Source organism: Laccaria bicolor, genomic scaffold, assembly GCF_000143565.1.
Source record: "Laccaria bicolor S238N-H82 LACBIscaffold_83 genomic scaffold, whole genome shotgun sequence".
NCBI classification, from domain to species: domain Eukaryota; kingdom Fungi; phylum Basidiomycota; class Agaricomycetes; order Agaricales; family Hydnangiaceae; genus Laccaria; species Laccaria bicolor.
The window spans coordinates 1-13,431 of record NW_001889954.1 but is presented as its reverse complement, the minus strand read 5'-3'; the positions used below and the strand labels follow the sequence as shown (position 1 = coordinate 13,431).

The 13,431-nt window shown below is 48.3% G+C and overlaps 7 protein-coding genes across 7 annotated transcripts; 4 read left to right on the top strand and 3 right to left on the bottom strand.

Annotated features, from left to right (window-relative positions):
* Window positions 1-489: 489 nt before the first annotated feature.
* On the top strand, window positions 490-2,576 carry LACBIDRAFT_335331 (uncharacterized protein; the record flags this gene model as incomplete). Its single annotated transcript, XM_001890209.1, has 8 exons — window positions 490-603; window positions 661-850; window positions 927-977; window positions 1,030-1,272; window positions 1,406-1,449; window positions 1,495-2,146; window positions 2,391-2,531; window positions 2,563-2,576. 8 exons carry the CDS (start codon window positions 490-492, stop codon window positions 2,574-2,576), a joined length of 1,449 nt encoding a protein of 482 aa, XP_001890244.1.
* A 929-nt stretch (window positions 2,577-3,505) lies between these two features.
* LACBIDRAFT_241730 (uncharacterized protein) lies at window positions 3,506-4,327 on the bottom strand (the record flags this gene model as incomplete). Its single annotated transcript, XM_001890186.1, has 4 exons — window positions 3,506-3,619; window positions 3,671-3,872; window positions 3,919-4,195; window positions 4,246-4,327. Coding segments are annotated over 4 exons (675 nt in total), but the record flags the coding sequence as incomplete, so codon positions are not given.
* Window positions 4,328-4,798: 471 nt separating this feature from the next.
* Window positions 4,799-6,283, bottom strand: LACBIDRAFT_256451 (uncharacterized protein; the record flags this gene model as incomplete). Its single annotated transcript, XM_001890185.1, has 5 exons — window positions 4,799-5,506; window positions 5,557-5,698; window positions 5,753-5,767; window positions 5,817-6,155; window positions 6,219-6,283. 5 exons carry the CDS (start codon window positions 6,281-6,283, stop codon window positions 4,799-4,801), a joined length of 1,269 nt encoding a protein of 422 aa, XP_001890220.1.
* Window positions 6,284-6,565: 282 nt separating this feature from the next.
* On the top strand, window positions 6,566-8,774 carry LACBIDRAFT_296025 (uncharacterized protein; the record flags this gene model as incomplete). The annotated part of the gene is made up of 7 exons (XM_001890208.1): window positions 6,566-6,690; window positions 6,739-6,881; window positions 6,927-6,997; window positions 7,047-7,350; window positions 7,402-7,534; window positions 7,585-8,257; window positions 8,311-8,774. The coding sequence occupies 7 exons, from the start codon at window positions 6,566-6,568 to the stop codon at window positions 8,692-8,694; spliced, it is 1,833 nt and encodes a 610-aa protein (XP_001890243.1). The 3' UTR covers window positions 8,695-8,774.
* Window positions 8,775-9,056: 282 nt separating this feature from the next.
* HFO16204 (histone H4) lies at window positions 9,057-9,732 on the top strand. Its single transcript, XM_001890207.1, has 4 exons — window positions 9,057-9,172; window positions 9,227-9,284; window positions 9,338-9,488; window positions 9,540-9,732. Exons 1-4 carry the CDS (start codon window positions 9,146-9,148, stop codon window positions 9,613-9,615), a joined length of 312 nt encoding a protein of 103 aa, XP_001890242.1. The 5' UTR covers window positions 9,057-9,145; the 3' UTR covers window positions 9,616-9,732.
* A 708-nt stretch (window positions 9,733-10,440) lies between these two features.
* LACBIDRAFT_335326 (uncharacterized protein) lies at window positions 10,441-11,031 on the top strand (the record flags this gene model as incomplete). The annotated part of the gene is made up of 3 exons (XM_001890206.1): window positions 10,441-10,618; window positions 10,848-10,849; window positions 10,894-11,031. 3 exons carry the CDS (start codon window positions 10,441-10,443, stop codon window positions 11,029-11,031), a joined length of 318 nt encoding a protein of 105 aa, XP_001890241.1.
* A 1,384-nt stretch (window positions 11,032-12,415) lies between these two features.
* LACBIDRAFT_317600 (uncharacterized protein) lies at window positions 12,416-12,883 on the bottom strand (the record flags this gene model as incomplete). Its single annotated transcript, XM_001890184.1, has 4 exons — window positions 12,416-12,444; window positions 12,502-12,602; window positions 12,660-12,761; window positions 12,819-12,883. The coding sequence occupies 4 exons, from the start codon at window positions 12,881-12,883 to the stop codon at window positions 12,416-12,418; spliced, it is 297 nt and encodes a 98-aa protein (XP_001890219.1).
* Between the last annotated feature and the right edge of the window lie 548 nt (window positions 12,884-13,431).

Below are 13,431 nucleotides of genomic sequence, written 5' to 3'. Positions count from 1 at the left end.
ATGGATTCAGATAACAACCAACCTAGCGAATTCGAATGACATCGTTGCCAAGCTGCACACCGGGCAAACACCGAGTCAGGCTTGCCCTCTTGACAAGCCTACCCCTCACTTAAAGTCCCTGACCACATAGTAAATACAAGGTCAATTCAATAAGGTAACGTTATTGACAAGGGACTCGCTTGAGGATATCATGACATTGTGCAGGTGGACACTGTTTGAATTCATTTTCCCCATTTTTCGCCGTCCTCAACGATTCTCCGTGTTATTTCTGCAAGGTCTGCGACCTTTGAACCCTTGAGGTATGACCACTTTGGACTATGACAATGACTTGGGTTTGGTCTGAATAATCAATCCTTACAGCCCCACCAAATTCATCTTGACCGGACAACCCGCAAGCAGATAAAAAAAATTCGTTCATTTTCTTACCGTTTAACCTCCGTTGAGCTGCATTGCACATCCTTTCCGGTATTCCCTGACAGGACGTCAAGTATGCCGCGTTCTTCCAGTGCCCTCCAGTTGCCGGCCCTTTTCGTGTTAACCATCACCTTCACTTCTACATTCGCACAGACGAACCGTATATTTCAGTGGCAATTTGCGAACAACGTACGCCGCCAATGCCTATGGGCTGACCTTCATTGACTTTTGCCAAACTTTCCGCAGGTTCTTTCAACTTCTTTACCAACATGCGTCCCATTTTCGATTATTGTGAAACCATTCAATGTAAAACTCAACAATACATCTGGGGTTCCTCCGTATTATATGATTGCGTTTGCGACGGGGGGGACGCCCAGTACAACATTGATCGGGACGAATAATCGCACACTCAGTTGGACGGTTACGGAGCCCGTCGGTGAGTCTACCTGGACGATCCTCAACGAAAACGAACTGACAAATGACAGGAACTCAATTGATGTTGAGTGTGGTAGATTCGACTGGTAGCGCTGGTGGCATCCCGCCACAGCTTTTTCATGTTATCGGTGCGCAAACCTTCTATAACACATGTCATCATTCGGACTGAATTTCAAAAAGCTGGCCAGACAACGCAATGCGTCATTGCGCCTTCAACAACGCCAGAGTTCACTGTCACTTCAAATGTTACAAATGGTTTGACGACCTGCCAACCTTGGGGCCTGTCGGTAAAGGGGGGTGTACCGCCGTATAATCTCACCCTCGCAGCAGTCAATTCACCAATTGTAACCAATGTAACTTTACCATTTGGCGACGATCACTTTACGTACATCAACAGGGCAGACCCTGGCACACAGCTGTTAGGTTCGTACTAACCAGAAATTCATGAGCAGTCAGTCAGCTAATGCCGCTCTCTTGCACCACAGCTGCGGTCAGTGACTTGTCAGTACCTTGAGCAGTGTGTACCGCGGATTTTTTTTCTGATTCTTTCCAATAGTACTGGGCGATGGGCAACAGGAACCCCAATATTACCTACCAAAGGTAATTAAAGACCGTATGAGAGTTCCAACTTCCAGAACCTGACAGCTGTACTTCACAGGCTCTACAGATACCGACTGTGTTGGACTTGTCAGCTCAAGCGGAAATTCAACAATCATTCAAGAACAACAAGAAGCTGCGGCATCAGCCGCAGGTCTCAGAGAGCAGAAAAAGAAAACTTCCATCATCGTCGGCGTCTCCGTCTCTCTGGGCACCCTCCTTTTTTTCGGCGGTCTAACAGCCATTGTTTTCCTCAGGCGACGAGATGGAAATAAACTTAAACCGCGACAATTCCACATGGAAGATTCTATACAAAGGGATTCAACGAACAGGGTTCCAAGCCTGGTGTCTTCCATGATTAGCGAAAAACGCCTTCCTGCCCTTCCAATTTCATCCCTACCTCGTCGTACAGCATCCACCTCAAAGATATCTCTTTCATATCCAACGACACAAGAAGTCCTGAGGGATATCTCCTCAAGGCCCGATGAACTTGGCGATTCGCGACGCAGCCACCAACCGAGCTCCGACCGGAGTCACCGAAATTTTGCAATTGCTGGCTTCCCTGCGCAACCTAGACGAAAAGCAGCAAAGTTCGCTATAGGGACCTCCGTCCCTGAGTACCCACATGAGATTCCTCTTTCAGAGTTGGGGCGTATATCAGACACACCATCTATCAATGGTCCTCGTGGCTCAAACCCGCGTAGGTCCCGCCGTATGCGGTTACTAACACAGGTGGCGGGGTATAGTACGAAAGACCCGCGATACGAGGCAGAGAGAGGGACTGTGTCTCAGCACCGGGACGCAGGAGATGAGCTTCCTCCTCCATACGTGGATTCTCACAGTCGAAGAAGTCGCCCTCCGCCACCTGCTTGACAAGGAACAACTTACTTATACACTTGATCGCCGTTTATTCCCCCTAGTTTTCTTGTTTTCTTGTTTGGCAGTTGCAACATTCATTCCTGGTTCTATAACAAAGGCATGTCAGATTGGAAAATCCTTGACAACGACGTCAAACATCCTTGTCCTAACTGGTGGCCATCAGTTCCTACCAACCTTTGACGTCTGTTCCGATGCCACGTCTGCCAGTTAGTAATGTTATTGGATTGTAAGTACCAGTGCGAGTTTTGTAATTGTTTCAAGATGATCGAATCAACTCCTCAACACCAAGCAACTCACTTTCTTGAACGAAGATGTAAATTTCGTTTCTATTTATCCGAACTGAGAATTGCATTCCATGTCTTCTAGCTGGAAGTTCATACTTGGATACATTGCGGGTCAAGGCTTGGAGTGATCTTCGACGAATTCGTCAAGCAAAGAGTTGCATGCGTTACAAGACTCCGTTGTTAAATGATATATGCGCCGTCCTGATGATCCCATTCAACTGTTGTTCTCTATCAGGATTCCTGTCATCATCAAATCCACAGCAAGCGGACATTTGGCAAGCTCACCAAAACTTGCGTCAATGCGCCGCTGAATTTCCACCAAGCCTCAACCTGACTTTGTCGTGCCCGAATGAGAGAGCCGGACGGCCAAGAGGACAAGACACGCAATAAAGAAGAGACCAGGAAAGAGCGACAACTTTCCAGTCATATTCCGATAAAAAGCAAGCCCGAACGTGGATACCTAAGGGTAGACGATTCGCCACACGGACTAGGATGGAGAGTCGGAAGGGTATCTGCTTCACAGTCGCGGCTAGATAAGCGAGAGGATGACGTGGCAATCGGGTAGCATAAGAAGCATCATCGACGTTGTACTCCATTTGAGAGTAGCTCAACTCCAGGATGTATTAGCGCGGCCTTAATGGAATGAAAATGCACTACACGTGACCGCTGCAACGTATCTTAAGGAGATGGGAATTCGAAGCCGAAAGTGAAGGTGACTTCATACGCCATGTCCTAGCGGTGATAGGTCAGTAGCAAGGAACAACAGCGCACGTATCTCAGCAACATCCTCGACGTCAAGCCTACTCCAACCTCGAGGAGGAAAAGCGAAACGATTGATTATTCTCAAGAGAGGTGCTCGAGGGCACATAAAATACATTACACTCGACCGTGGACAATCATTGCGTTTGGGCGCCATAGCCTCTGATGCCCTCTGCGAATGACCATGACGTATCGAGGCTCTTTGATTCTAAAATCTTCGCGCCCTCTGCTGTAATGGTCGCGACTTGAAACTGGGATTCGAATTAGAGGGTTGTAGGACCAAGAACAAGGGGAGGACATACTTTATTCAAGCTCCTAGCATCTCGATAATACAATACCCTCATGCTCGTCTCGATGATCTCTAGCGCCTCAGCCTCTGTAAGGACGTCTTCTCGTCCCTCGACGGCTTTTCTCAGCAAGGGCTGAGCGATGTATGATCCATAACCTGTAGCCAGTGTCGACGCGGAGTACGTCGTTCCCAACAGGTCGACATAAGCCAAGAACCTGCAGCCCAGTCAGACAGACGTTAGTGAGCCAGAGGAGAACGTACCGCTGTCCATCTTTAAAGCCCCCAACAAGGATCGAGTTCCACAGCGGGTTCATCTTCGTCCGTCTAGCGTATAAGACCTGGGCGAGATATTCGTGGATCTCTGCGGGGCCAAGAGCGTGTCCGTCTTGTGCAGTGAATTCATCAATCATAAGCTCGTCTAGCATGTTTTGGATGTATTGGAAGTCGGACATGTCTCCACCAGCGCCAATAACGGTGTTACTGCCTACGGCATGAAGACGTTGGATATCTTTAAATCTGGCAAGAGAGCCGTACGACGCTGAATAGCAAAAGGGTTAGCCATGCCTCGGGGAACAATGATGGACCCACCAAGATTGTCCGCTGCCATCATGATACCGTCCTTGTACTTGATAGCCAAAACACTCGTCCCCGTTACGATCGGTTGCCTTGTAAGATAATTCAGATGGCAAGATCACCCACGATATACGCGTACTCACTGTGTACGTTGTACTCCAGCTGAAAAAGCGTCCTTGGGGTTGTTTTGTGGCCGTTGTGCGATAGGATAAGTCCCATACGCGTCGAATGCGTCGTTGCGCTGGAAGATTTGAGTATATCGATCCGAGATATTTGGATAAAGCTTACAGGACGTCCCCAGTTTGTTGGAAAGTGGTCCATAGTTGAAGGAGATGGTGATGACGGTAGATCGAGAGGACGCGTAGTCTTCTGATTGCTGACGTAACCGCTTTGGCCTTGTTACAACTGAAGGCTTTCGCAGATCTAGAGTCGATCTTTGAAGTTCAATGGATACTTCAGCAGTGAGGTCCGGCCTCTTTCATTTATGTAGGGCGTGTTTAGATGCTTGAAGCCAGGATTTTGGATATCAGTTTTTTTCCAGCCGCTATGCCAACGTTAAGTATCCCGATCACATTTTCCATCCAAAAACTTTCTCACTTTCGCTCAACCGCTCACAGACCTGCAATACCTTCTCATCGGGAATATTTGCAACCGAAAATCGTATCCACCTCTCCTCTTCCTCTACTGGCTCCTCCTTTTCCCCCTCAGCACCAGATTCCCTCTCGCGCGCATCAGAAAAGAAGCGGGCAGGAAGTGTGACCACCCCCACCTCCTCCGCTAATCGTTGGCACACATCCACAGCACAGACGCGAACAAAAGGATGTCGCACAAACGCAAAGTAGCCTCCTTGCGCGCCAATCCTCCATTTTTCCGGAAGATGGTCTTTGAACAAAATGTGCCTCGACTCAAGCGCCAACGCCGTTTCCCGCACAAAACCGCGGAGGCTAGGCAACAAAGGACCAAGCGCCTGTTGAATAGGGCGCGGGGGGCAGATTTGCATGCTATCCAGAACTTTTCTCACCGAGGTTGTCAGGAGCTCGGGAGAAGCGACGATGGCACCTAGCCGGTGTCCGGGAAGACAGTAAGATTTTGAGAAGGAAAAAAGATGAATAAATGTCGAACGCCAGGGCGTCAGTGGAGAGGAAAAAAGGTTGTGTGGAGGCGTCGAAGTTGTGATGAAATCGCGGTAAGTTTCATCAATTATAAGCGCGAGTTTGTATTCATGCGCCAGGTCGAAGAAAGATGAGATTAATTTGGGTGAGTAAGTTGCCCCCGTCTGCAAGAATGGGATAATTGAAGAAGGAGTGTGATATAGGGAGAACTCACCGGATTATTCGGTGTAACCAGGGCGATCGCCCGCGTCTTCAGTGTAATTAATTCCCTGCACCTTTCGACAGATGGAGTGAATCCATTCTCAGAAAGCGTTGGTAAGGGAATGGCTTCAACGCCGAGAAGATTGAGGCTCATTCTTTTTAAACCTGTCGTTAAAATATGATCTGAATGCAAGACTACAAGAACATACTGGTGATTGAAATACCTGGATCAAAATTAACCAACCACAAAAACAAAAGACGAGTACGACTCACCAGGGCATGGGCAAAATAACCTCATCGCCACTATCAACGATACTCATCGCGACAGCCATGAAAGCCATATTACACCCAGCAGTCAAAGCAACATCCTCCGCTTTCACATATGTCCCTTCTCCATAAACAAGTTTCATTTCCCTTACCAGGGCCTCGCGTAGTTCCTCCTCCCCGGACCAAGGACAATATCCGAAACTGGCTTGGTTAGCTCCCGCCTTCCCGAGCGCTGCTCGGAGAGCTTCAGGCGGAGGTATGCCTGGTACTCCCTGAGCCATATCTAGAAGAGGCCGCGTTGGTGTCGGTACATATCTTGAAGCCCACTCGTACGCTCGTGGGATGCTAGAGGTTGAATTAGGACGATGAGAGATGTACTTTCGCTGACTTAGCAGTATAAGTACTCACGGCGGAGAGATCGTACTACGAGAGCCTCGAGATACCCTAAAATCCAGCCTAGGAGTAGATGCCATGAACCTTACCAAAGACCGATACCTGGATGAAGACTGTGCGATATATCTATGCGAGTGGTGTGTTGCTAGCTGAAGTTCCCACCCGTTGCTAAGGTTGTTCCTTTACCTGTAGAAGAGCTCTCTCTCGCTGCTGGGTATTTCGTACCAGAAGTTCTCGGTGGGGGAACGGTGGCCAGAAGGAGGTGATAATTGAATTAACCGGCGATCGGTTCAAGATCGGTTACTCAACCTCGTGCTCCTTGTTCACTCCCTCTTTACCCTCTCGGGGCCTCTCCTAATGCAATGTCTACCTCATGCCCCATTGACGAGCTCACATCGACCGTTCACGATGCCGTACAGTCGCTAAACCACCTTCGCAAGGCAAACTTTCTTTTGGACACTTCGTTGGCGTTGATCGAGGCTGGAAAGTGCTTCTCTTTTTTTGTCAAATAAGTTCCAGTCTACAACTCGTCCAGGTACGGCGCGGAAGTTGAGAACTACCTCGAAGTATACCTGAAGACTCCAGATCTGCCAAAGCTGGATGTTGCGAGGGCACTCTTAGCTCGAGGGAATGCGAGGAAACGAGCAGGGGAAATGTTGTTAGGGCAAGCCGACCAAGGTCCGTGCAACATACGTAATTCTAACAATTGCTCAAGCATCGCAGATTTTGGAGACGTATTGAAACTGGAGCCTTCGAACAAGGAGATACAAAAGGAGTTGAAACGTCAGAAAGTGGTATGCCTCCGAATACTTTCATCCGAAGCATGATCAATGAAGTGGCCAGATTCATTTCCGACATGAGCCAGCGTCACAACGAGCACCTCTCGAAGTTTGGGAAAGAATTGCCCTTCATACACCCCGATTTTACCTCCGGACGTGGTTGTTTGTCTCCACGTTCCATCATGACATCGCTGTACGACACATCTTCCATACCCTCGACATATATTTCGGAGAAGATCAAGACAACCTGAATAGGGGTCTGGATATCCTTGATCGAGCAAAAGCCGATCCTGTTTTTGCCAGCAGGGTAAAATCCCTTCGACTACACTGGGCATACGAAGAAGGCGACATGCTTGATCTCATGGCCCGTGTGTATACCTTACTCTTCCTTATTACGATATACTGAGCATTTGTTCAAGGTATATTCAGAACTGCACTGCCAGAGTTCAAAGCTTTGCGCGAATTCGAATGGATCGGATATCCTGAAATGCGAGCAGACATGGTACAAGCAGTGCTCAAAAGCCATCCCCACCTCCACGGCCTCGGACTAATGTGAATATCTGTCTCCTTCCAAGCCACACCATTCTGATCTTCTTTTATAGCGGATGGCACTTTGACGCCGTCGGAGTGTCCGCCTTTTGCGATTTGCGCAAATTCACCCTCCGAGCCGAGGACGACGATGGATTCGCCGACATGGGCGAGGTGCGGACGGTGCTTGACCAGAATGAAAACACACTGAAGCACCTCATACTTGGCGCCTACCTCGAGCGCCAGCACTCATGGGACTCGGCCTTTCAGTCAGTGACTATCAGGAACCTCACCCATCTCGACCTTGTGGACACACGTATATCACATATCGTATTCGCGCGCATCGCACACGCACATAACCTGCAGAGCCTCACCCTCCATGGGACGTTCGAGGAGCCCAGCTCGGCGTCGGTGATGTTCAATAGTGACCATGTTATTGACGGCAGACATACGTTCCTACCACACTTGGAAGCTTTCAGGTTCGTGCTGGTGGGACATGAAAACGATACCGGCCTCTACCAGTCCGTCACGCAATTTTTGCGCAAGAGGGAGAATCTACGGAGGCTTGATTTAGGCGACTGCCCGTGGGAGTTGGTACATGGAGTCCTCCCCGATTTACCCAGACTCCGGGTGCTCGGGGTACGCATCGCCAATCTGACTCAGTCGGCACTTTCCTCTTTCGTAAACGCAATACCAGAAGAGATGGTTGCCGTGAATCTCTCGACCGTCATTGCCGAAAAACCTCTGGTACCTGACTTCTCTTATCCAAAAACTCCATGTGTTGACCTGTGTCTCCGCAGAACGAATACGCACCAACCTTCACCAAGTTCCCCGCCCTCTCCTTCCTCCACCTTCGCTGCGCGCACAAACGGCGGCCGAAGCCTAATCTCATGTCTGAAAAGGACTTTCGAGTGCAAACGGATGTGTGGATCTCAAGGGCACGGAGTCTGGCTACGGCGCTTCCCTCCATCGATTTTATCGGCTGGCACGGGGAGCATTACGCCGTCGTGCGCAACGATTCATGCAGCACTGACGACTATGCTGGTGAGACCGTTGAGTTGAAGGAGCTGCCCTCTAGGCGACGGTTGGACTGTGGGAAGGGAGTGGATCTGGGAAGTGAGGATGCGGCTTGGCTGGAACGGAAGGATGTTCCCATAGATTATGAGATGCCAGGATTGGAGTAATTCCAAGCTTTTCTCGTGGTTTCGGTTTCTCTACTCTCCCTCTCTTGTGTATACCATGTAATTCATTCGCGTTTCACATATTGGGCATCACCTACCTGCCATCGTTTTGTTGTTCCATGTCACATGATATCGCCATAAAATTCTGGCTAAGCAAAGCAAACGGCATGGCTCTTATAAAATTTCCACCGTCCTTCAATAATGAAGGGAAGGTTCCGCCATCCACATGTGCTGTTCCGTCTCGTTATCTAAGTTCTTGCAGTGGTAGGTTCGAAATGATTTAAACGTGACAGACACGTCAACAAACCACAACAGACGCGAAACAAAGATAATTACAATCAACAGACGGCTCTCTCTTCCTTACCATCATCATCTCCACCAACTTAGCGCCGTCCCCGTCATTGTCACCGTTACCAAACTTCACATCCCTAACAACACTTAACACTCACACACGATGTCTGGACGCGGAAAAGGTGGCAAGGTGAGCCCTACAAGCAAGGCTGAAGTATCCAGCTGCTAACGCATTTCTGCTTAGGGTCTCGGTAAAGGTGGTGCCAAACGTCATCGCAAGATTCTTCGTGACAACATTCAAGGTGCGTCCTCTCTACAACGACATCTTTGCACAACCATACTCACACCTGTCCAGGTATCACCAAGCCCGCCATCCGTCGTCTCGCTCGCCGTGGTGGCGTGAAGCGTATCTCAGGCCTCATCTACGAGGAAACACGTGGTGTCCTCAAGATCTTCCTCGAGAATGTCATCCGGGACTCCGTCACCTATACTGAGCATGCAAAGCGGTACGCACCCTCCATTCGCCCACATCTGCATTTGCTGATTGTGTTTTACAGAAAAACCGTCACTGCTTTGGACGTTGTGTACGCCCTCAAGCGGTCAGGCCGCACTCTCTATGGGTTTGGTGCTTAGACTGACTTCTTCATCGGTGTACTATTTATTACCTTGCTGGACTGCATTTTCGTTATCCTTTTCTTAACATGTACTATCTGTATGACTATTGAGACAATCTAAACGCTATGTTAATCTATTCGGGTGCCTCCAGCGTTGAGAGCAAGTTGAGAGTGATATGGAGGCGGGCCACGATCAAATCACACTCCTTGACCCCCCAATTTTTGTCGGAGCCGCAAGACGAAGACCAAAGAACCCTAAGCGAAGTACTTGGCCCTAAATCACAATTCGGGTGTGTGATCTCGCTGGCAGATCACAATCAAATTGTGACTTGGATTAGGGTCTGGAAAACACCTGGCCAAGTCTTCGCGCTGACTTAGCATTGTACATACATGGTAAATAGTATCAAATAATTCAATAATTGTTAGTATTCGCTCCTCCTCGTCGTATCATACACGCTTATGAGCGTGCCTCGTTCTGCATTCCAGACAATGACACCCCTCGGCAGGTGGATGACTTTAGCATTGATCCAGCACTTTTCCAGGAGTCCGTACGTCAAAAATCGGTGGCGTAGCTGTACCTTCCCAAAGGGTCACCACCTGGTTCTTTGGACTTCTTCCTTCCCGCCACATCGTCCCATTGGTAAGTCCCCTCCTGTATTGTATCTCTCCTGCCTCACAACATCAAGACTGACAATAGCAGCCGAGGCCCCAAGTCATGGCAGCTTGCCTCCCATACTCAGCAAGAAGCTTGCCTGCCATACTCAGCAAGGGGACGGACCACCATGACACGAACAGGGCAACCACGACATGACTACAACAACCATGACGTGACCACGACCACACGATGACCACAACGTCGGACCACCACGATGCGACCACGACGGACGACGGTGACGCGAAGGCGACCACGATGGACCACCACCACCACAACGCGAAGACAACTCTGACGGACAACGAACCCATGAAGACAAATGAGGGACGACGACAACGAACAACTAACGAACAACAGACGACCACCTGTGGTGAGTGCCCAATGTCTCTACAGCCGTGAACGCTTAGCATCCTAACCCACTCAATCACACCCTCACATCACAAAGCGACCGTAAATGTCTTCCAACAATGACAACGAATGCCATCGACCTCAGTGGGTACTAGTCGGCCTTGCCTCTCTTGTTCATATTGGCCTAGCGATGGGGTTGACATTCATACAAGTATATATGCTACTTTCCTAAAATAATCCCCATCATGTAGATGTGTATGGTACTCTAAAATCAATCTTATTGTTGGGCCTTTATAGGCATACATGACTGGTGTAACAATTCTCATTGCTCAGTACCACGAAAAATGGACAAAATACCTTACTTCACCACAGAAACAAACACCTGGTTTGAATGGCTGGGTGCCATGCTCTGTAAAATCAGGAGGTTGTTTCTGATGCAATTTCCATCAAGTAGAGCCCAAGAACGTAAAAATCGAACAAGAACTTACCCGTTAGCCTCAATTTCTGGGGTAATAGCCCTCATTCATCCACAGAATCGAACGCTGAGATTGAACGGTTGGCCGCTATGTTTTGCGAATTTGGGAGGTCGTTCCTAAAGCGATTTCCGTCAAGTAGACCCTTAGAACGTAGAAATTGAGGAAGAACATACTTGTTAGCCTCAATTTCTGCTAAGAGACCTTATTCCTTCGCAGAATTAAACGCCGAGTTTTGCAAGCTCGGGCCGTTGTTCCTGAAGAAATTCCGGTTAAGCAGATTTCAAGAACATAAAATACGGGTAAAAACTTACTTTGTTAGCTCAATTCTCGTAATAGATCTCATTTCTCCGCAGAACCGAGCGCCGACTTTGAACGGTTAGACGCTATGTTTCGAAAACTCGGGAGGTTGTTCCTAAAGCAATTTCGGTCAAGTGAAACCCAAGAACGTAAAAATTGAGCAAGAACTTACCTGTGAGCTTCAATTTCTAGGGTAAGAGACCTTACTGCCCTGCAGAACCAAACACCGACTTTAAACAGTCAGGCACTATTGTTTTTAAAACTTGGGAGGTTGTTCCTGAAGCAAATTTGGTTAAGTAGAGCCCAAGAATGCAAAATTTGAGTAAGAACTTACCTGCAAGCCTTAATTTCTGGTGATAGCCCTCATTTCTCCGCAAAACCAAACACCAACTTTGAACGGTTGGGCGCTATGTTTCGAAAACTCGGGAAGTTGTTCCTAAAGCAATTTCGGTCAAGTGAAATCCAAGAACGTAAAAATTGAGCAAGAACTTACCTGTGAGCCTCAATTTCTAGGGTAAGAGACTTTATTGCCCTGCAGAACCAAACACCGAATTTGAACGGTTAGGCGCCATGTTTCGCAAACTTGGGAGGTTGTTCCTGGAGCAATTTCGGTCAATTAAAGCCCAAGAACGTAAAATTTGAGTAAGAAATTACCTGCAAGCCTCAATTTCTAGTAATGGACCTCATTTCCCCACAAAACCGAACGCCGACTTTGAACGGTTGGGTTGCATGTTTTGAAAACTTGGGAGGTTGTTCCTAAAGCAATTTCGGTCAAATGAAACCCAAGAACGTAAAAATTGACCAAGAACTTACCTGTGACCTCAATTTCTGGAGTAAGAGACCTTAATCCTCCGCAGAACCAAGCACCGACTTTGAACGGTTAGGCGCTATGTTTTGCAGACTCGGGAGGTTGTTCTTGAAGCAATTTCGGTCAAGTAGAGCCCAAGAACGTGAAATTTGAATAAGAACTTACCTGCAAGCCCCAATTTCTAGTAATAGACCTCATTTCTCCGCAAAACCGAGCGCCGACTTTGAACGGTTACGCATTACGTTTCGAAAACTCGGGGGGTTGTTCCTAGAGCAATTTCGGTTCAGTAGAACCCAAGAACGTAAAAATCGAGTAAGAACCTACCTGTAAGCCTCAATTTCTGGCAATGGACCTTATTTGCCACAAAACCGCACGCCGACTTCGAACGGCTGGGTGCCATATTCCCAAAACTTGGGAGGTGGTTCCTGAAGCGATTTCGGTCAAATAGAGCCCGGGGGCGCAGAATACGAGCAAGAACTTACTTTTCTAGCTCAATTTCTGTTTGTGGGCATCCTTTCACCACAAAACCAAATGCCAAAATTGAACGGATCGGCGTTCCATTTCGTAAGCTCGGGAGGCACTTCCTGTAGTAGTCACCGTCAAGTAAAGCCCAAGATCATCAAATTCGAGCCAGAACTCACAGAGTAAATCCATTTCTTGTGGGTGGACTTGCCAAACCTTGATGCCGAAAATAGCTTGTGCACATGGAGCTGAATGGAGGTGCAGTTCATGTATTTGATTTACGAGGCTTCTACCTGGTAGTCTATTTTACAAGGTAAAGGGAGAGGACAGCTATGTAAGTACGAGCGTCGGCTTGAACGGAAAGGGAATTAGCGCACGAGAAAACAGTCAGGGTCCAGGACAAGTGTTGGGTGGGAGGTGTGATTTCAGGACAAGTCAGGTCTCCCATCCGCCAAAAAGTGTGATCCAAACTGTGATTTGGCGGGTCCGTTTTGTGACTTGTCCTGGAAAAAAGTGTGATTTGGCGTGGGAGGGACTGCAAAAAGTGTGATTCGGTGTGATTTGCAGGACAAGTGTTGGCGCGCAACCGTGATTTGGGTGTGATTCGAACTCCGAAATCACAACACTTGGCTTGAGACCTCCTAGAGAGCGATATGATTGTTAGAGCCCAGTGAAAATGAGGGCTAAGCAGGTCGAACCAGGTCGAGCCAAATTTAAAAAATTAGATTTGGTTGAGGCTCGAGTTGGAGAGTGAGCTTGCGAGCTCGAAACAACTCAAGCAGGGCTTTGTAA

Coding starts and splice junctions, on each gene's coding strand:
- HFO16204 (XM_001890207.1), top strand. CDS start 9,146: ATGTCTGGACGCGGAAAAGGTGGCAAG. Junction 9,173..9,226: donor GACGCGGAAAAGGTGGCAAG/GTGAGCCCTACA, acceptor ATTTCTGCTTAG/GGTCTCGGTAAAGGTGGTGC. Junction 9,285..9,337: donor TCTTCGTGACAACATTCAAG/GTGCGTCCTCTC, acceptor ACACCTGTCCAG/GTATCACCAAGCCCGCCATC.